Raw genomic sequence first — 21,318 nt, 5'->3', positions numbered from 1 at the left:
GTTTTTGTCAGTATAAGCTTACCTTTAGGAATGATATTTAGATTTTTTTTTTATTTTGCTCTCTATAACTATTCTGTGACTGTGTTAATAAATTTAAATTATAAGTATATTATTTTTATCCTTTACTGTAATATTTCGTTAATATACATATAAAAATTTATGTCCAAAAATTTTCAGTGCCTATTTCCATTGAGCTGGAACCAATTATATTTTCCATAGAAATATCTCTTTGAATAGTGCAAATTCAAATAACGCAACCATTTCATGGGATTTATTAACTGCACTAATAAAGACCTACCTATATTAAAATAAATAAAAAGGAGCAATAAAAACTTTGAGAAGAATTTCTTTAGACTGGACAAATTACATTAAAATGTCAAAAGAATTGTAGGTACATTTTAATAATGCTGATGCAGGCTGAATGATTGGAACTTATGGTAGATAACTTGATGACTGCAGCGAAAAAGACAAAATCCACATTGGATATAATTAAAAAATAAATACAAATCTTTTCCAACATAGTTGAATGTTAATCAATGCAAATGCTAATTGTTTTAAACAAATAAGAACATAATCACAAAACTAAAGTGTTTGGGTAATTGCATATCATAAAAGATTTTGTAGAACAGGATGGGGTGCAGAAGAAAAACAAAAAGAGGGTTTTTTAAAATACTTTTTAAAAACAAATATTTATTTATTTATTTATTTATTTATATTTCGAATTTAGACACCACCCATCTCACAAGGAAGTGACTCTGGGTAGTTTACAATTAAATAACAAATAAATATTAATTAAAATACAATAAAAACAGTATAAAAATACAGTAAAACCAAACACATACATAAATAATATCTTCCAAGATGCTGGTGATCGATAAGATGTTAACATATGGGAGCATCTTCAAGGTGCTAGCCAGCCCCAGGGTTGGTTGCCCCCTTTCTCACCCCATGCAAGTTGGCAGAGCCAGGTCTTGACTGCTTTCCGGAAGGACAAGAGAGTTGGGGCTTGCCTCACCTCTGGAGAAGGGTATTCCATAGGGTGGGGGCCACGGCAGAGAAGGCCCTCCTTGTGGACCCCACCAGTCATTCTTTCATCAACAGGGTCCACAAGGAGCTGCTTGACCGGTTCTGCTTGACCGGGTGGGAGGAGTTGATATAATGGGGGTGAGACAGTCCCTCAGGTAACCCAGTCCTATGCTATGTAGGCCTTTAAAGGTGATAACCAACACCTTGAATTAGACCCGGAAGCAAACTGGGACCCAATGCAGCTTGCACAGCAAAGGTGTAACATGTGCTATCTTTGAGGCACCTAAAATTGCCCGCGCAGCTGCATTTTGAAGCAGTGAAGCTTCCAGATACTTTTCAAGGGTAGCCCCATATAGAGTGCATTGAAATAGTCTATACAGGAGATGACTAGGGCATGAGTGACTGACTGGAGGGACTCCCGATCCAGGAAAGGCGTAACTGGTGCACAACAAGTAGTTGAGCAAAGGCCCTCCTGGCTACAATTGCCACCAGCTCTTTGAGCAGGAGTTGTGAGTCCAGGAGGACCCCCAGATTACGCACCAGTTCTGTCTGGGATAGTGCGACCCCATCCAGAAGCAAAGATGGTAAACTTCCGGATACAGAGGAGACCCCGACCCACAGCCACTCTGTCTTACCGGGGTCAGCTGAAGCCTGTTGTTCCCCATCCAGACCCCCACAGCCTCCAGGCACCACAAAAGGGTAGTCACAGCATCACTCAGATCACCTGGGATGGAGATGTATAACTGGGTATCATCTGCATATTGATGATACCTCATCCCACGGTGGCGGATGATCTTACCCAGTGGTTTCATGTAGATTTTAAAAAGGAGTGGGGAAAGTACTAAACCCTGCGGCACTCACAAAGGAGGGGCCACAGGCTGGACCTCTTGCTCCCTATCAACACCGATTGGGACCGGCCCTGGAGGAAGGAGGTGAACCAGCACAAAACTGTGTAGCCGACCCCCAACTCCCCGAGCCAACCCAAAAGGATACCATGGTCAATGGTATTGAAAGCCACTGAGAGGTCAAGAAGAGCAAGGATGGGTGTGCTACGCCACTCCCGTTCCCACCAGAGATCATCCAAAAGTGTGACCAATGCTGTTTCAGTCTCAAATCCGGGCCTGAACCCCGACTGAGAAGGGTCCAGATAATCCGTTTCACTCAGGATCCTCTGGAGCTGCAATGCCATGACTTTCTCAGCTACCTTCCCTAAAAAGGAGTGGGGAAAGTACCCTGTGGCACCCACAAAGGAGGGGCTAAAAAGGGAAGGTGGGAGACTGGACGAAAATTATCCAGCACAGTGGGATCCAGTGATGGTTTCTTGAGGAGGGGGTGTATGAGTGCCTCTTTAAAGGCCACTGGAAACATTCCCTCTCAAGGATGAATTCACCATCACCTGGACCCACCCACATGTCACCTCCCAAGCTGCCTTAACCAGCCAGGAGGGGCATGGATCTAACTGACAGGTGGTGGCATTTACAGCCCAGAGGACTCTGTCCAATTCCTCAGGTCCAACAGGGTCAAACTGTTCCCAGATAACAGGGTATCAGGTTCAGCCCAAAGAACTCCCCGAGACAGCGCAGATACAGTTCTGTTGCGTTTATTAGCTTCCACCTCAAGACAGAATCTCTCCAGACTGAATCTAACTTCCCAAGCCAGCAAGCCACAACACCATGAATTCCTTAGGGTGGTGCCAGTCTCATCTTCTTAAACTTCCCACGCTCCTGTTGAGGGCTAAGGGAATGCCTATCTCCTCGAGCATGGCCTTCATCCAACCATTCCTTCACACAGGGTAACTATGTACCCCAGGCATCTCCACAGGCCATGCCACATGTTTGGTATCCAACTGGGAACCAACTGAGAAAATACTTTTCTCCCCTGCTCCTTTTGTAATGTTTTTCCTAGATTGTTTTTTTTTTAACTGTGTTTATAGGTTTCTAAGAACTTGATGTGGTTCTGTGACAGACTAAGGGAGGCAGAATTCACCAATTTTCTTTCACTGGAGCATGCCTCTTCATTAAGGATTCTGGATTTTTTTTTTTTTAACCTAACAGGATTTGCAGCTGGAAAATTTTGAAAATGCCTGGCTTAGACTACCATAGCTTCACATTTGCATTATCTCTCTTCACTGTTACTCTTCCAAATCTATTCTTCCTTTGTTCGCCGTCCAGAAATGAACTATATGATTCTGATCTGTATATATTTTTGGTCTTAAATGTGTCACAGTATCAATATTTTGTGTCTGAAATTACTGTTTTAACTCTAGTTTTAATTTTAACATATGATTCTGAATTTTTCTTGTATTTCAGAATTAAGTGTAAACTTTTAAAAGCATGTATTTTATGTAAACTGGTATTGATGATAATAGAACTATTTTTTACACTGCTTTAATTCATTGATTTCTCAGCCCCTTACCCTTATTAACTATTCTTGTTAGTAAAGTAAATATGTTGCAAGAAGTGAAAAGAATGATAGTTGGAGGTTACTGGGTCATTCTTTCTTTCCAAAGTTAATTTGTAATCTCTTTGTTCCATAGAATAGATCAGGAAAAACAACAGCAACAAAAAGCTAATATGACCAATGTACAGGTAGTCCTTGCTTACTGACCACTTGTTCAGTGACCGTTCAAAGTTATGATGGTGCTAAAAAATGAGACTTACGACTGGTCTTCAAAGTTGCAGCTGTCACAGCGTCCCTGTGGTCATGTGATCGCGATTTGGGTACTTGGCAACTGGCTTGCATTTACTACAGTTGCAGCGTCCAACAGTCAGGTGATCACCATTTCCAACCTTCACAGCCAGCTTCTGACAAGCAAACTCAGTGGGGAAGCTGACAAGAAGTCGTAAGTCATGGTCATGTGACATTGCGCTTAAGGACCCATGATGATTTGCTTAATGACCACAGCCAGAACTGATGTAAGTGACATTACACTTAATGACTGTGCCACTTAGTGATGGAGTTGCCGGTCCCTATTGTGGTCAGTAAGTGAGGACTACCTGTAATGTACATGGAACAAAATAGTTGAAAGACTAGTATTTAGCTAATTATTTCTGTCTGTATTTGCATATTCCTTGCCATGTCAGTGATTATCAAAAATGCCATGAAAAACTATCAGCTTTAATTAGGAATTATTCTTCTGGGCTAGAGAAAACTCTGTATTCTCTCACCTATATTCAGCTTCACATTCAAACAATATTTGTTATTCCTCCCACACACATTGGGTAAGCTATTTAACATCTTCCCCTATCCCTTTTATCCATTTAGAAGTATAAATGCTGTCTTAAAAAAAACACATCAATTTAAATAAAAAAAAAAGTTGGAGCATTTATCTGATGAATTCATGTTTATCAAATTGGCCAGCAAATCAGCATGCTGCTACTAAGTGGAGAAATTAGAGGACAATAGTTGAAAAACTGGCCACTGTGATAATGTAGCAGGAAGACAGATAGTTGGCCAGCCTTAAGGAAAATGAAAGAACTATGCTTCTCAGTTTGGTGCAGATTGGATGTTTAAATAGCTGTCATTTCCTGTAATAGGAATGGGATGTTTGGAGATAAATCATGAATGACTGAACAAGAAACATTTCATTCAAGAAATATTTGCTTGAGATGCAAATAATTTAAAAACTGCAAAATAGTTTGAAAGAAGACCTGAAAAAGCTGGACAATTTAACTCTTCTAGAGCTAAGGTACACATTTATTAAACTACATTTTCATCTGATACTCTTTGTTGCAATGGAAGGACACTACAGGTAGTCCTCACTTAATGACCATTTGTTCAGTGGCTGTTCGAAATTATGACAGTGCTGAAAAAATGGACTGACAACTCATGCTGGAAGTTACAGCTGTTGCAGCGCATCCACGGTCACGTGATCAAAATTTGGGCACTTGGCAGCCCACCCACACGACTGCAGGGGCGCTGCAGCTCCCCCCACCTGCCTATCTCCCCCCATCTGTGCCCTTTTGGCTGCCCTGCACAGTGGCATGCAATGGTGACAGCGCTGGGGTTGGGCCTGAAGTAGAGGCCCAGGTCCTTCAGCAGCCAGCTGCCACCAACCCCAGGCCTCTACTTCATCTCCAATGCTGCAACTGCCACTGAGAAATGCCACCTCAAGCCCCACACTGTGGCCAGCCACCCCAGCACCATTGCGTAAAGCCCCAGTTGCCCCACTGCCTGTGCTCCACTGGCTCTGCTGTGCCCAGCTGACCTTCGCCATTTTCCTCCCACTGCTGACGACATGCACCTGACCTCACCCTACTGTATGCAAGGCAGAACAGGTGTGCTATTTGGAGAATGTCAGGAGCCCTGTTCTCGTAGTACTTCAGAAGACCTCGTTTTCCAAATTGCGTACCCCATTCCTTCTCCATGCCCATTCCTTCCTTCTCCCCCACTACCCTGCGGCACCGCTGCACTTTTTACCTGGGACCCTCTCTGCTTAACAACCTGTGATTCTTGGTTAACAACAGCAACCAGGAGTGCCGGGATTGTGGTCACTAAGCGATGCATCACATAACATCTCGCTTTACAACCACATCACTTAGCAACAGAAATTCTGGTCCCAATTGGGGTAATTAAGTGAGGACTACCTGTACACTAATTTGTTTTGGGGAGTTTGCCCAAAGTATCCCCAAGAATTGAAGGTTTGTAGTACAATATTTTGAAATATCTTCCTGGGTTTACAGCTAAATGTATAGTTTATGTCTTAGGAGTTCATTAATTTGTATCAAATGCACAAATAGTTTATTATTTGTTATGATTTGAATGCCTACTAACCTGAGTTAATACCAGCATTAACAGCAAGTAAGATAAAAGTATATTCTGGGAATCAGTATACAGACCATCCAAATTCAAGCTAGAAGAGCTTCCAGCATTATTGAGTCTTTCATATTTGGAGTGGAATTCAACAGCCAGGATTCAGTAGTTGTGAAGTAATCTTAATGTCACTTTAGAAAAAAAAAAAGGAGGGAGGGTTAGAAAGAGGGAGGGAGGAAGAAGGTTCTTACAGGAGCAGTCTGAAGAGAGCTTAAGGTTACAGTGTACATATGAGTATCAGTCTGGGCTCTCAAAGCTTGGTTTATATATAGTAACTAAGAGGTATTTTAGCCTCATGTGTCTTTCTTGCTTGACAAAGAGGAGTAACAAAGCAATCTCTAAATCTAACAAGCTGTGAAATGTTATGGGTGTATTATTGGACTTCTGTAGTGATAGCTATGCTTTGACTTAGAACCAGTTGTCTTTCATTGCTGCCACTGAAGGAAATTTTATTAAGAATAATGTCATATTGCAATTCTACATGAAATTGTATCAGTTGTTTGCAAGTTTATAAATAAGTTGCTTAACATCAAACTCTTTTAATAAGTCATGAGATGATTGAATATCAGCATCAGGTAATAATGACTGTCTGACGCCAGATTGGACAGACAAGCTTTGTACCTTAACTTTTGTCTGAATTTGTATAGAAGGTTTGATGTTCTTAGAATTTAGTTGCTGAGGCATGCATTTTTTAAAAATCTGTTCCATTTTGCTTTTCTGGTATGCTGATGTTTAGAGATTAAATGAGACAGAAAAGATCCATTACCCAGGATGCTTTGTTAGTAGGAGGGGATAAACTTGATTGCTGTCAGCACTGGGTTTCAATATGGGTACTTAAAAGCATTTAGCTTGTGATGGTTGCACTAAAAATAGCTTTTCAGCAGAGTTTGCAGTTGGGTCTAATTTCGGGGTTTAGCTGAGTTGGCCATAAAGATCTTTCTTTGCTGCTGTCGCAAGGCTTATATGAGGGTGAATTTTGCTGATTCTATCTTGGACGCTGGTTTTATATTAAGGTTTACTTTATTCATGGATAAAAGAGACTGATGCCATGGCTGAATATTCAGGTATGTTTCTAGTAGCTTGGAAAACTGAATATGCGTATGACTTTCAGATTGGGCAACAAAATTTAAAGCATACTGTTATCTGAAAATTAAATGGAATTTTTAATTTTAAAGTCTGAAATGTTACCTCTTTTGTTGTATATCCTCATTAAATGAGATACTTGATTTTAGGATTCTTTATTTTTTTAAATACAGTGATTGAACATAGGTCTTTTTAATAGCAAAATACAACTTCTTAAAACTGCAACAGAATTAACATTGTGCAAAACTATTAAAATTTATTTTTTGACATAATGTTAATGCATAATTGTATTTCATATAGTTGTGATATTGCTGTAGATAAATGGTAGATGAAACAAAGGCTTACCAGATTTGGAAACTGACCTACTTTCTGATTGCTGGCAGTATCTGTGTGGAAGATACCAACTTTGATTTAGCTCTCAGAAATTAATTTAAATCATAAGTAGTTCTTAGTGTGTACTTTCAGCTCTGTTAAATGTCATTTGATAAATTAAAGGCAGGGCAAAAAGAAATGAGATTTTCATGAGATTTCTAAGAGAAGACCAAAACAGAAATTAGTCTTCCAGTAAGTGTTTGAAGGCTTAAGTGATTCGCATGCCCATAGCAGTACTGGGTTCACTATTCTAAAAATAAATATAAAATTGTGATACCTTTAGAGACAGTAAATTTCAGTTCAGAGAATATTATGCAGAAAATTTTTCATTTTTATGAACTCAACCATATTATTATTTTCTATGCTTTTGCCTAGTTTTTTACATTAATTCAAGATACTCCAGTTCTTTCTCTTTCTCTCTCTTTCTCACTCCACTTTTTATATGAACAGGTATAATATTGAATACTTTATGATACTGTGAATGAATAATAAAGGTAGGGGACATTATGGGACTGCAGATTCCCAGTATAGTTTAGACTGATTGAAAGAGATAGATAGATAGATAGATAGATAGATAGATAGATAGATAGATAGATAGATAGATAGATAGATAGATAGATAGATAGATAGAATGAATACTGGATTATATGTGTCTGACCTAAAAAAAGAAACTCAAGGTACCAACAAGAACTAGGAGCAGGCATAGTTTAACATTTAAATTAGTTGGGTCAAGCCTTGCGAGCACTTACATTATGAGTTGATAAGAGGGACATATCATGAATTGTGTTTTCTAGAAACAACAAACATAAATAGCAATTTTCAGCAGGAGGTGAGACAATGAGAGTTGGAAGAAAATAGGCAGAGAATATTCATATTTATTTGTTATTTATTTTTCTTGTTTATATTGCCAATAATTGTGTTAAAATTTTTTAAAAAATGTTTAAAAAATTAAAAAAATCTGTACTGAAAAATCTCTTCAGTACAGATTTAAAATACAGCATTAAAGTTAAGTAAATATAAATTGTGCAATTAAGTTTTGAATAATAAGTGGATTTCTAGAATTTTGTACAGGTATTCCCTGGGTTAAGAACACCAGGTTTAAGGATGTCCCATAGTTAAAAACAGAGCCTATTGTAGCAGAATTCGGGTTATGGTTCAAGTTAATTACACAACACTACTTATACAGTATTATACAATAATACTGTTCCGGCTTACATACAAATTTAACTTAAGGACAGACCTTGGGAACGGAACTTGTTCTTAAACTGGGACTACCTGTATTGGCAGTGTCCATGGCTAATTTCTGTCTGATACATTTTGAATGCTGGTTCTTTGTTTCTCATAACTAAAAATGGAACTGAAACATTCCAATAAATGTTCTCTTGTCCAAAAGAAGAAAATGAATTTGCATGTCAAAATTAACACAAAAATTAATATTTTCTGTGTGATTGCATTTAAAGCAAATTGAATTCAGAAGGCTCAAATAACAGTTTATAGCTGTGAAGTTCAGTGCATTTATCAAAGCACTCAGCTGTTCACTGATCCAAAGCAAAGGTAATCTAGCTAGAGTGTTGAGAAAGCATTAGCCATTTTTATAACTGTAATCAAGATTTCCCTTAGTATCTATATAAGAGTAAGTGGAATAGTAATTTCTCTCTGACACAAGTGGCATATTTTCATTGCAATCATACACATCCTGTAAATTAATGGGACTTATTTCTGGGTTCATTGGATTATGGTGCTGTAAAGAGAATGTAGAAGGAGGAATCTCTATAAACAGGTGGGAGGATACATTAAATCAATCAAAATTGAACAAAAAATAATATAAAATTCCCTTAAAAGCTACAATAATTCACATATACATGGCTGAGGCAGGGAATAACAATCACTCATTCTTCCAACAGGATGGGCTCAGCTACCATCCAGGCCCAATGTATGGGAGATAAGCCAGGTCTTCACAGCTCTACAAAAGACTATCTGAACCTCAGGAAGGGGGAGCTCATTCTGGAGGGCAGGCATGGCAACAAGGAAAGCATGTCTCCTGAGTCCCATTAAATGACATTCTCTCAAAGAGGAAACCTGGAGCATGCCCACTTTGTGCAACCTTGTGGAATGGGCAGAAATAACCAGAGGTAGGCAGTCTTGCAAATAACCTGGCCCTGTGCCATGAAGGACTTTATAGGTGATTATCAGCACCTTGCATTACACCTAGAAGGCTATCTGGACTCAGCACAGCTCACAGAGTAGTGATGTGCTACATGGATGTATTGAGCTACACCTGTTGTTACATGCACTTTGCATTCTGTACCACTTGTAGCTTCCAAATGGTTTTCAAGGAGTGTATTGCAGAAATTCAACTGGGAGGTGATGAAGGCATAAGTGACCGTGAGCAGAACCTCCTGATCCAGAAAAGGGTGCAGTTGGTGCACAGGATAGAGTTGTGCAAAGGTCTTTCTAGTCACAGCTGCCATCTTGAGTGGGAGTAATGAGTCCAAGGGGACTCTCAAGTTGTTCACAGGCTCTGAATGAAAAGGTCTTTCTAGTAACAGCTGCCATCTTGAGTGGGAGTAATGAGTCCAAGGGGACTCTCAAGTTGTTCACAGGCTCTGAATGGAAGAATGCAACCCCACCCAGAACCAAGGATGGAAATTCTCTACATCCCAGGAGGCCCAAAATCCACAGCTACTTGGTCTTGTTAGGGTTAAGCCAAAGTCTGTTCCTTCCCATCCAGTCTCCTATAGCCCCCAGGCAGGGGGAAAGCCCTGAGATAGCATAACTTGGTTGGCCAGGGGCTGAAATGTACAACTGAGTATCATCAGCATACTAATACTACTAAACTGGAGGCTGACCTCACCCAATCGCTTCATGTAGATGTTAAAATGAAGAGAGAAAGGAGCCTTGAGACACTCTAGAAAGCAGGTCTTAGAGCTAGACCTCTTCCCCATCAACATCAATTGGAATTGGCCCTGGAAAAAGGAGAACCACTAGAACACTGTGCTTCCAATCCCCTAAGCCAGTACAAAAGAATACAGTGATTGATAGTATGAAAGACTGCTGAGAAATCAAGGAGAACCAGGAGGAATGCACTCCCCCCATCTTGAGCCTGCCACAGGTCATCACAAAGTGTAACCAATGCTATCTCAATATCCTGGTCTGAAGCCAGACCTAAAGAGATCCAGATAATCCATTTCCTCCAGGGCCTGTTGAAGTTGTAGCCTGACCATCTTAATAAGGAAAGGTTGCAGACTAGATGAAAATTATCCAGCTCTGTTGGAGCAATGTTTTCTTGAGAAGGGGGCAGACCCCACCTCCTTCAGAACCAGCAGAATCATCCCGTCTCTCAAGGATGCATTTACCACATGGATCTGATAACATGTCAGTTCCTGGGAGGCCTCAACCAGCCAGGAAGGACATGGATTTAAAATACAGGTGGCTGGACTTACAGCCTCATGGACCCTGTCCACTTCCTCAAGAATTAAGTTGCAGCAGCTGGAGACCAGGACCACCTAAGCTCTAATGACCAGGCAAAGGGGTAGAGTCAGGGGGTTGGAGCATAGGATCACCACTAAATACTGAGGCTTTGCCCCTGAGGAGTAGTCTACTTCCTTGCTCTTGCCATGTACATCTCATCACTTGGCCTTTATTGCCTACTCTTAACCCCCATCCCCAACATACATTCTCTCTGTAACTCATTGTCCATTCTCTCCCCCCCCCCCCCGGTAATCTCTCCCCATGTTAATGGGCCCCATCAAACCCTCTACTTGGTTGATGATCCAGGTATCAGGGACACTTCTGCCTTGTATTCAGTATCCCAATCCCAGTTCAGTAGCCACCAACTACTCACATTCACACATCTTGATTATCCCTGCTTCCACCATACCAATCAGGGTAAGAAATCATAGTCAGTGATAGGTAAGCTAAATTACAGTGGACATGGTAGCACAGGGGCTTAATGACGCTGGAGCTTGCCGGCCAGAAATGGTCAGCACTCCAGCAGTTCGAGCCTGCTCTGTGTGGCGGGGTGAGCCCCCGTCACTCATCCCCAGCTTCTGCCCACCTAGCAGTTCGAAAGCATACCATCTGCGAGTAGATAAATAGGTACTCCCATTTTGGTGGGAGGAACCGGCGGCGCCTGAGCAGGGAAACTGGAACTGTAGTTGTATTAGAATAGGTGTAATTGTAGGTGTACTTTGTGAGTTGCCCAGAGTTCCCCATTAGGGGAGATGGGCGGAGATAAATCTGTAATGTAATGTAAAATGTCATACACACCCTTTCCACCCAGCCCCCATCATCATCATCATCATCATAATCTACCAATCAGTGTGATAGAGTACAATGTTATTAGACAAATGAATGTACAGCACAATGAGGACTATATGACTAAAATTTATCACCTGGCCTAGATCTCTAATCTGGAGACTACCTTGCAAGTCAACATACTATTACCTACATCCTGCCAACTAGGAAATATATGCTGCGTATTGAAATAACCTTGAAACAAATTAATTTATCTTTTTTTAATCAGTGGACAAACTTTAGAAATAAGGTCATGTATTTAGTAACATTAAAATATTCTATGTTATGAATTTTAGGTAGTAATTCATTTCCAAAGTGAATTTAACTTCTGGTAATACTTCATTTTTTATCTTACAGAGGCAAAACATGGTGGAAACAAGAGTGGCAAGAAAGAAGGAGTTTCTGGAAGCTCTTTTTTTACATGGTTCATGGTAATTGCTCTTCTTGGAGTGTGGACATCAGTTGCAGTAGTATGGTTTGAACTTGTTGATTACGAGGAAGTACTAGGTAAGAATTCAGTCACAGTAATAATAATAAAACCTTAAGATTCAATTTCCTAGATACTTTATGTATATAAAATATTTTTATGGCTGCCCATGTTATATAAAATAATCCTAGGCAGCTAGCTCCTATTCATATTTGAATAGCTCCTATTCATATTTAAATCAAGACTTTAACAATAAAATTCTTACTCATTTTACATTTACCATTTTTTAGTAAAAATAAATCAAAGCAAGAGAGCCAGTTTGGACGAGGAGTTAAGGTTTTGAACTAGGAACAGGGAAACCTGAGTTCTAGTCCTGCCTTAGACATCAAAGCAGCTGTGTGACTTTGGGCCAGTCACTCACTCTCAGCTCTGGGAAGAAGGCAATGGCAAACACCTTCTGAAAATGGTACCAAGAAAACTGCATCAACCTGTCCATGTAGTCACCATGACTCAAGACTGACTTGAAGGCACAAAATAAATAAATATTAAAATACAAGCAATTAGATTAGGAAAGTAGAGATCCAGGAATATATTAGATATATTGTATATATAACTACTAATATGATAAGCCTAAGGGGGCAGAGAAGGAAATGAATTTGCAAGTTGAAAGGGTGGAGAATTGTTGGGTTCTGATAATGTGAGTAATGGTATCTGTATTTTTGCTATGCATGCAGCCAAGGCAAAGGACTTCCGTTATAACTTGTCAGAAGTACTCCAAGGTAGGATTATAGAGGAATGCTTCTATTATGCATTATACTTCATGAGGTTGATTTGTACAATTTTATTTTAAAAAATAAGGCTATTTTTTTTCTTTCCTCCTAGACAAGATACTTTTATTTCTAGATAACCTTTGAAGCTCTGGTGAAATTAACTTTAGTAAGAAAAACTGCTATTACCCTTTGTTTTCAATTTCTGAAGAGAATAGGTCTGATTTTCTTCTGGTTTATCCTTCAGTTTTTTCTTCTTTTACATTGTTTTTGAGTATGTAATATTTAGCTTCTTTCCCCTGGCTTGTGGAATTGATTCTGAAAAGAGGAAATAGGTGGCAGAAAGAAGTAGATCACCTGAACAGTATTTTGTTGTTGATGTTCACCTCATAAGACCCACATGATAGATAGTTTGTTCAATATTTTAATTACATAGGCAAACTTCTATGGATAACTTACAGGATATTGGCTTTTCTTTGCTTTTCCCTACATAATGTTGTTTGGGGACATTTGGTTAATTAGATTGTGCAAAATGGTAGATGCCCAAATAATATAGAAATATTTTACTCTTTTCGTCTTGATTTTAATTTTTCTGGGAAGGGAATAGAAATTTGAGAAATGGGATGAAACTGTGTTTTGCTTTCCTGTATCAAACTTTATGTTCGTATATTGTTGTGAAATGGAATTTGTGCAACCTGGCTATATGGGGAGATTATAACAAACCTCCAGTATCAAGGCTATGAAAATCAATTTAGGTGTTCTCGACAGAATCTCTGAACATTTGTCCTGCATGGCTTTTTTCAGGTATAGATTTTAATAATTTATCCCTGTATTTTGAGATTATATGGAGGTGATTATATGGAAAGAAGGTGTTAGGAAAAGTGCTATTCTGCATTATTTTGAAACAATGTGGGTATACGAAACATTTAAAAGAGGTATTTTGTAGAATGTGTTTGCCCAAGTAATGTATGCACCCTTGAAGCAATATAATTTTCACAGTGCTATGAAAGCTACCCCGGCTCTTTTTTGCATCTGGTCATGCACAGCCACTTTGCTTCACTGATGGTCCCCACAAGGGACAACTGTTGAAACAGCTGTGCAAGCCTTCCAGTGGTGGTTTTAATTTGTTAAACCCTGAGCTGAAAAATATTTTCCACTTTTTCCCCCTTTCAGTTGGTAATAGTCCCTAGTTTTTGCCAACTTGGAGTGTGTTGCTCTAAAAAAATGTATCCTAAACCTCTTTTGATTAAGCTAGGCTATGACTCTGCAAGTATTCCAGATGCAGCATTTCACAAATTTCCTTTGGAGCAACTACATCTCTATATTGCTTATATCTACCTTATTCCTGAATGCAAAATTCCTGAAAACAGAATCTGCATTTGATTTTCTGTCTGTGTCACATATTTAGGCATTAGATATGTAAATATATTAGTATGCAATCATACTAATTATATTACTAACTAGATTATTAGTTATTTGTTAAGAAGAGTCATATTCCTGTTGAAGTCAGAGGCTTCCGCTGATGTGAAAAGAACAGGATTGTAGCCATTGTATCATTTGCCTTGCACAAACATTCCAAATACAAAATCATTTCTTTAATGTTAGTAGATACTGAGGTGTTATTTTAGCATTATGAAGGGATTTCAGATTCAGATATACTTTATTTTAAGAAGAAACAATATGTATGTTCAGATATACTTTATTTTAAGAAGAAACAATATGTATGTTCAAAATGGCTTGCATTTGCATTTTAAGATTCTGGTGGAAAATATTCAACTGCTACTTCTTTTTCTTCTTTGCTAATTTCATGTCATTCAAAAATTCTGAAACAGATTAATTTCTGCCCCTTTAGGAAAACTTGGGATCTATGATGCTGATGGTGATGGTGATTTTGATATGGAAGATGCCAAGGTTTTGCTAGGCAAGTAGATATTTTTAAAATGCCATTCAAAAATATAACATTCAGATAGAAAGTGTAATGCATTGTAAAGTTACTCGGTATCTTAACTAGATTGGTGAAATTCTGTGGCACTCACAATGTATTGCTATAAGGATCATTTGTATTTTGGTCTTAAACTCCTGTTTTCATCTATAGTACTAAAATATAATTAAATATTTTTTGGGAGGGGGGTGCCTATTTTATATGTATTTGTGTGTGTGTTTTTTTTAATAAATGGACTGTCAAAAAGATGATAGTGCTTGACCCTAGGCCAATTCCCCCCTCCCAATCCATTAATTCATTAAGTTGCCTTCAAGTTCTGAAGATTTTTGGTAGGGGAAAGGAAACAAAAAAAAGCTGTCAGTTCTTCAGCTAAAACATTTATTGTCAGTTATTCTTTCTGGCATATAAGAGTAACTGAATGGTTAGCTTTCAGTGCTCCCTGTCATGATGAAGTATATTCAAGATGAAGGACCCCTCAAGGTTTGAAATTGATACTAGTATTGATCAAGAATTAGGTAATGGTTAAGGTAGATCTGTTAAAATGAACTGGACTTAGATTGATTTACCTGTCCCATTGATTACAGTAAGTCTTCTCAGAACATAACCATATCTGAATCCAGTCTTTTGCTTTTTTGCCCTGCCTTTCTGAAAATGTAGGTCTAATAGCCTTATACTTTGAATCACCATTTTGAAGTACTAAAATACTAAGAATTAGAGAGGAAAAAGCAAATATACACTGAATATATATTTTGGCCTATTTTTTTCCTCCTAAAGAATATCTGTGTGGTTGTTAAGAGTCAGCACTAACTTGACAGCACATAATCATAATCAGTTTGTTTTTGTCATTTAAAGTGGCGTGTTCACTGTTCCTCATAATCTGGTTTATTTCTGCAACCTATGGTGAAAAGGAGCCATCAAAATTATTTGCTGTCATGCTTTAATTCCTTTTGTTTTCTGCTAACATAGCAAAGAAAGGAATTTATTTATTTATTTATATATTTTTATATATATATATATATATAGAGAGAGAGAGAGAGACAGACAAACTAATTTGATCAGGTATGTTAATTATATATGCAATTTAATAGAGACTACTGCAAAATGTTTCAGATTTGGAATGTATCATGCTCCAAATGCCTTGTTCAGAATAATTTGTCTGACCTTATCAATGGTATTCTGATGCTGTTACAATCATTCTAGAAATGTTCTGAGCTCAAAATATTTCTGGAATGGGTTGGAACAATGTTGAAACACTTCCAGTAAAATTGGAACAACCTTTTAGATTCAGAATGTTTTGTACATCCCATTGAAGAGATATAAGATCTAAAATCAATATATTTTCCTGCAAGCAATCTCAATCCCCTATATAAGGATAGTTTCCTAACTTTGGTGGTAGTGGTAGTGGGAAGCTGTTACTGCTGCCATAGCATGGATATCAGTAAGTTGTTCCTCAGATATTGAGGACTTGAGTAAAATAGGGGGCTGAAGCAGAAACATTTTAGCTGTGTCCAGCAGAGGTAAGCAGCGAGCACTTGAGACCCAAAGTACCTATGACATTACTAGATTATGTTCATGTAACCCACTGGGTATGCTTTTATAAAGTCAGCCATACCATTATGTGACATCATTTGTTGATGTCCAGCACTTGAAAATGATGTATGGGATTATTCACTATATATTAGATGAAGTTACTCCCTTATATTGTGAAATTCAAAGCACTTTGAATCTGAGCTTCTTCATTTATGAATATACAACGAGAAATTATAATCTCTCAAATTTTGAAAAGCTGACCCTATAGTTTTAAAGTACATATTACTATACAGTTGTTCTGTGTTATTCACTCAAAACTTAGAAATCAGCTAAGAATGGAAGAAGTCAGGAAAAAATATTTCCACTTAAGTTGATGAATAAAAATAAATTTTCAAGGTAAGTTCAAGTTTTAGAAGTTTTGTAGGCACTGTATGTTTAACATCATGTAGACATGTCTGCTATGTTTAAAAAAATTGAAAACCTTGAAAAAGTCATTTGAATTAATTTTAATATTATGTTTAATAAATTAAACATACTGCGTTGAGTGAGGGATTTAGTTTTGTGTTCTTCACCGGAGGATCTGGGACCTAGATCTCCAAACAGATAGAACCAGAGTTTCCCACCTCCATTACAGCTGAATAATTAGCTTCCCCTACTCTGTTCCCAGATATTTTTATAATATTTCTCACACTTCACCTTTGCCTGAATCAGTGAATTCACTGAATCAGTGAAGGGCAACAAGTGGTATCCTGTATGAAAATTGCACTTCTTTATGTTCCATGCAGAAGTTGAATCTGTTTCACATGGTACGGGTAGAGTGCCCTCTATACAACAGAACTCATAGCACCAATTGCTAGAAATTGTAATTGTTCCTCAGAACAAGAGGTTATAGTTTTTCTCCTAGGGAATTAAATTTCAGCTATTACCAACAAGGTTGTTAAATTTTTAACAATAGCTGTGGCTTGCAGAAATCTGGTGCCTCCCTTATGCTATTAATTGCTTCAGGCCTTTCTTTATAAGTTCTATTTTATTGTTATTTTATATTGCTGCTTTATATCTCATGTGTTTTATGTCATCTTGTAAATATTGAACATGGACTATAAATAAATACATTTCGCCTGCAGCTTGACAGAGATCATGATAATTTTATCCCTTTTCCTTAAATAGTAAAAGTAATATGTAAACATTACATGAAGTATGCCTTTCTAATTGCTGTAAGTGGTTAATTAAGTTATAAACACCATATTTTAATGAACAGAAGGATAAGCAGATCAACTTTGGGATACCCTGGGTGAAATAGATTCTCTGGACCCTTTTCAGTTTGAGTTAGCCCCATAAATGGGATTGAGACAATAAGGATTGGGGGTCCTTATAGACTCTCAGCTCCTGCTAGAACAGCATGTAGAAGCTGTGGATAGAGAGAACTTTGCTATAGCTGATGTACTAATTGCAACCCTACCTGGTGTAGGAGGACCTGGCTATAGTAACTCGTGCCCTTATTACTATGCTTTTACCTAGGCCTGCCCTTATAGTTTATTTGGAAATTGCAAATGGTCCAGAATATGGCAGCTTCTCTACTTGTTGGCTCCTGCAGTGGGAGCATATAACTCCAATTTTGTAGGTCATGCACTGATTATTGATAGGTTTCTGAATACAAATTAGCATATTAATTTTTGCAAAATGGCACATGGTTCGGAGTACCTGTTCCAGTCAGAATTGGCTTGACTCATTAGATCTTTTAGGAACAGCTGTTATTGGTCCTGTGCCTCTGTGAAGTGAGAGAAGCCAAGGCTGGGCAGCATTGTTTTTCTGTGGTGGTGCTGTTGTTTAGGAATGGCTTCCCTTGGAGATTAGACTTGCTCCCTCTGTGCTGGCTTTCAGGATGTTACTGAAAACTGAATTATTTAAGAGAGTATATTCTTGATTTAATGCATTGTATCATTTTTTTATTTACTTTGATTTCTCTTGTCATCCATGTTGGTGTTTTTACTGTGGATGTAATTGTTATTGTTATTGTATTGTATACCTTGGAAGCTGCTGTGAGTCACTTGACTGTGGCAGGGTATAAGGTCATTAAATAAAATAAATTATGTGAAATATCAGTGGATACTTTCTGTTAATTAAAATCACTAACAGCAATGGTATCATCTAGCCAAATTTAGATTATCTTTATAAAGCTAAACCCTATCAGACCTGGTTAGTACTAGGATAGAAGCCCGCAAGGAAATCCCAAGGTTGTAGACTAGACTGGGAAATTGAAAAAGAATCTTGGAAAATGGCATTTGCAAAGCACTTCTGTACTTTTGCATTAAAACAGTATAGGTGTATGCATGTAACAACTAGTTGATCTGAACTTGGAGGAGGTTCTGTTAACCCTAACCCTTCAGTTCAGTCTACTCTGGTTGAAGGAATGCAGAATACATTGTGGACCAATGTAAACCAATTATATCTTTCTTGGGCAATATTAACATAGTGTTTAAAGTTGACTGAACTTTAATTCAAGTATTTTCCAAGTCTCTTGAGTGGAGTTTACATGATCAAATTTATTGCATTTTTAAATGTATCCTAACAATTGTTTACTTAATAAAAATAGCACAGAATTCAGCAAGTTAAGGATCATAACCCTCTGTATTTTTCTGTTTGTATTTTTTGTAGCTTGTATTGGCTTTGATTCTTTTCATTTATAATTCTTAATAAAATTATTTGGAAAAAAAAAAAAAGGAACATACCCTGGATCTCTCCCATTCATGACTTGTTCAATTGTCAGTTCAACATAAAAACTTTTCTTTTTTTCAGTTATAAGATCTGTAAATGAATAATGGTGAAATATTTTGGAAATGATTTTTCTGTTTTTTAACATTATGCTTTACAGAATTCTATATAAATTAAATATAGATAATTAAGTATGATTCAATAATGCACCAGAGTATTTTGAATTTATGATAAACTAGGAGTTTTGATTACAGAGTAATCTTACCCTGCATTAATGCATATACTGATAAATACTAGTTTATTTTAATATGACAATTACAGTTCCATATGATGAAAAAGAGAATTATTTCTACAGGTTATCTCTTCACATTCACAGTAGCACTTTATATCAATATAGAGTTCTGTATATAAACACATACTTGTGCCAATGTTTGTCTTCCAACAAAGTAAGCCATGTTTCAGTTATTCTCTCTTCATCCTGCAGTGTTTCCATGCCTCTCCTAGATCACCTTTGAAACCCATTTGTAGATGGGAAATAACTGCAAGTAAAGGATAAATGTGATTTCTGAGGCTGCCTAAAATATCATCCAGTTTTATTTTAGGAATTGCCTTACTGGGGGGAAATCTAGAATGCACAATTTTTCATATCTGATCTAGCTTCATCCTATCCACCAAAATCTCCCTCACCTTTAAAGGAAGCCTCTTGTATAATATACTTGAACAACCAGTGGTCAGAGGCAGACTAACCTAGCCAGTAGCTAATAACAGCTAATAATCTTAGCTGTTCGTGTCTTTACTGTGATAATTTGTTTTCAGATTTCTTTTACATTGGAACTATAAGTAGTTCTTGTGTTTACTAAGTATACTTAAATTGTGACATAGATAAAATGCATCTCTTTGCCTTGTAATAATTAAAACAGTGACCATGGATTTAATGCTAAGTAGTATGTAATGTCTCATTGTTAAGCAGTAGGCATCACTATACAGTGTAGTTGAAATTCATATACGTAAGTGAAAAATGGACAGCAAATTCAGCACTATCAGAGCACATTCTTGAGCATTTTACTCAGAACTAATTTCTGATTTGTTCAGTGGTTCTTACTGTCTTATAAATATGTTTAAGATTGCAACAGAACTGCAAAGCAAACTGCTGATAAGAAATTAAAGAGAAGCTAAACAGGAAAATAAGCAGGTCAAATCTCTTCTGCATGCTTGGGAATGTTTTAAATCATGGTAGTAATCTTTGAAATGCTTGGAAAAATCATGGACAATGGAGCACTCTCAGCAGATTTCCAAATGACACAAGGCAAGGATGCCCACTTTCTCCCCTATTATTCATAATTGCTTTAGAAATAGTGGCAGAACATTAGTGGTAGACAAGCAAAAACCCCCAAAAGTATTGAAAAGGCATACATAGCACTATTCGGAGATTTGATTAAAAATTCAAAATGAAACTGTACCTCTTTGTACACGTCAGTAAAAAATGCCATAATAAGATATATGCTCATGGATGCAAGGACAGATGTTGTACAACACTGGAAAAAAGTCATAGTACCAACAATATTTCATTGGAACTTAAACTTGGAGAATATGCAGCAATGGCAGAACCAACAGTATATACACATAATAGAAGTTCAACTAAATTTAAGCAAGAATAGCTTTCAGATATATGTCATGCAGCAAGGCAAATATAAACATTTTGAGTATGGTTTCTAAAGTTTATATTAATAAATACTGTAAATCAATTGGAGCACGAAGACGAAGAAGGGGGAAGTCAGATATTAAATATAGATATCATTTTTAGTAGTTTCCTTCCTTTTTTCTTTTTTCTTTGTATTTACCAATAATAAAGTGGAGATTTTGGCACTAAGCTCAAAGACAGACAGACAGACATATCACAAAAGCAACTCAGTGTATTTTGTCTGGAATGGTTTATCTTTTATTAATGTTATATTGAGCATTAATTGTATAACTTCAGAAATTTTCTTTGTCCACTTACTGATATCTCTTCTGTAACTATATCTTAATTTTAAATGAATAAAAATGATTTTTAAAAAGTGCTAGGAAAAGTACAGTACAAAAATGCCGTCAGAATCAAGGAAACTATAAAAGGTAAGTACGTGTATTTTAGGAAGTATTGTCCAATTAAAATGAATAAAAGAAAATAATTTGAATTTAATGGAAGGCCAAAAGTAGCTTATGGAGTTAAGGGAAATAGTATTTTAAAAAACAAGCTGAGAACTAACAGGAGCAGTTTATTAGTTAGGAGAAAGTTTGAAAAATTGAGAGAAATGTGCGGGGTAGGGGAAACACAGAGAAATTGACTGACATATCAAAAGATCTGTAGTATA

General features: G+C 37.3%; 1 protein-coding gene across 5 annotated transcripts in view; it reads left to right on the top strand.

The window, feature by feature from the left end:
* ASPH (aspartate beta-hydroxylase) overlaps positions 1-21,318 on the top strand; it is a 118,399-nt gene that overhangs the window by 9,587 nt on the left and 87,494 nt on the right. For 3 of the 5 annotated variants that reach the window (XM_088130759.1, XM_007421873.4, XM_088130761.1), the window contains 2 exons: positions 11,947-12,096; positions 14,636-14,704. In XM_088130759.1, the coding sequence (XP_087986885.1) occupies positions 11,947-12,096; positions 14,636-14,704 (219 nt within the window). Of the gene's footprint in view, positions 1-6,647; positions 6,903-11,946; positions 12,097-12,750; positions 12,796-14,635; positions 14,705-21,318 lie in introns of those variants that run through there. The other 2 variants (XM_088130762.1, XM_088130760.1) reach the window with 2 other exon arrangements.

This window comes from Python bivittatus, unplaced genomic scaffold (genome assembly GCF_059951505.1).
Source record: "Python bivittatus isolate LINGU-HERP-01145 unplaced genomic scaffold, Pbiv_v1 ctg000840_np1212, whole genome shotgun sequence".
NCBI lineage: Eukaryota > Metazoa > Chordata > Lepidosauria > Squamata > Pythonidae > Python > Python bivittatus.
Note: the sequence above shows the minus strand (reverse complement) of the source record. Positions and strands in the feature narration are given on the sequence as shown.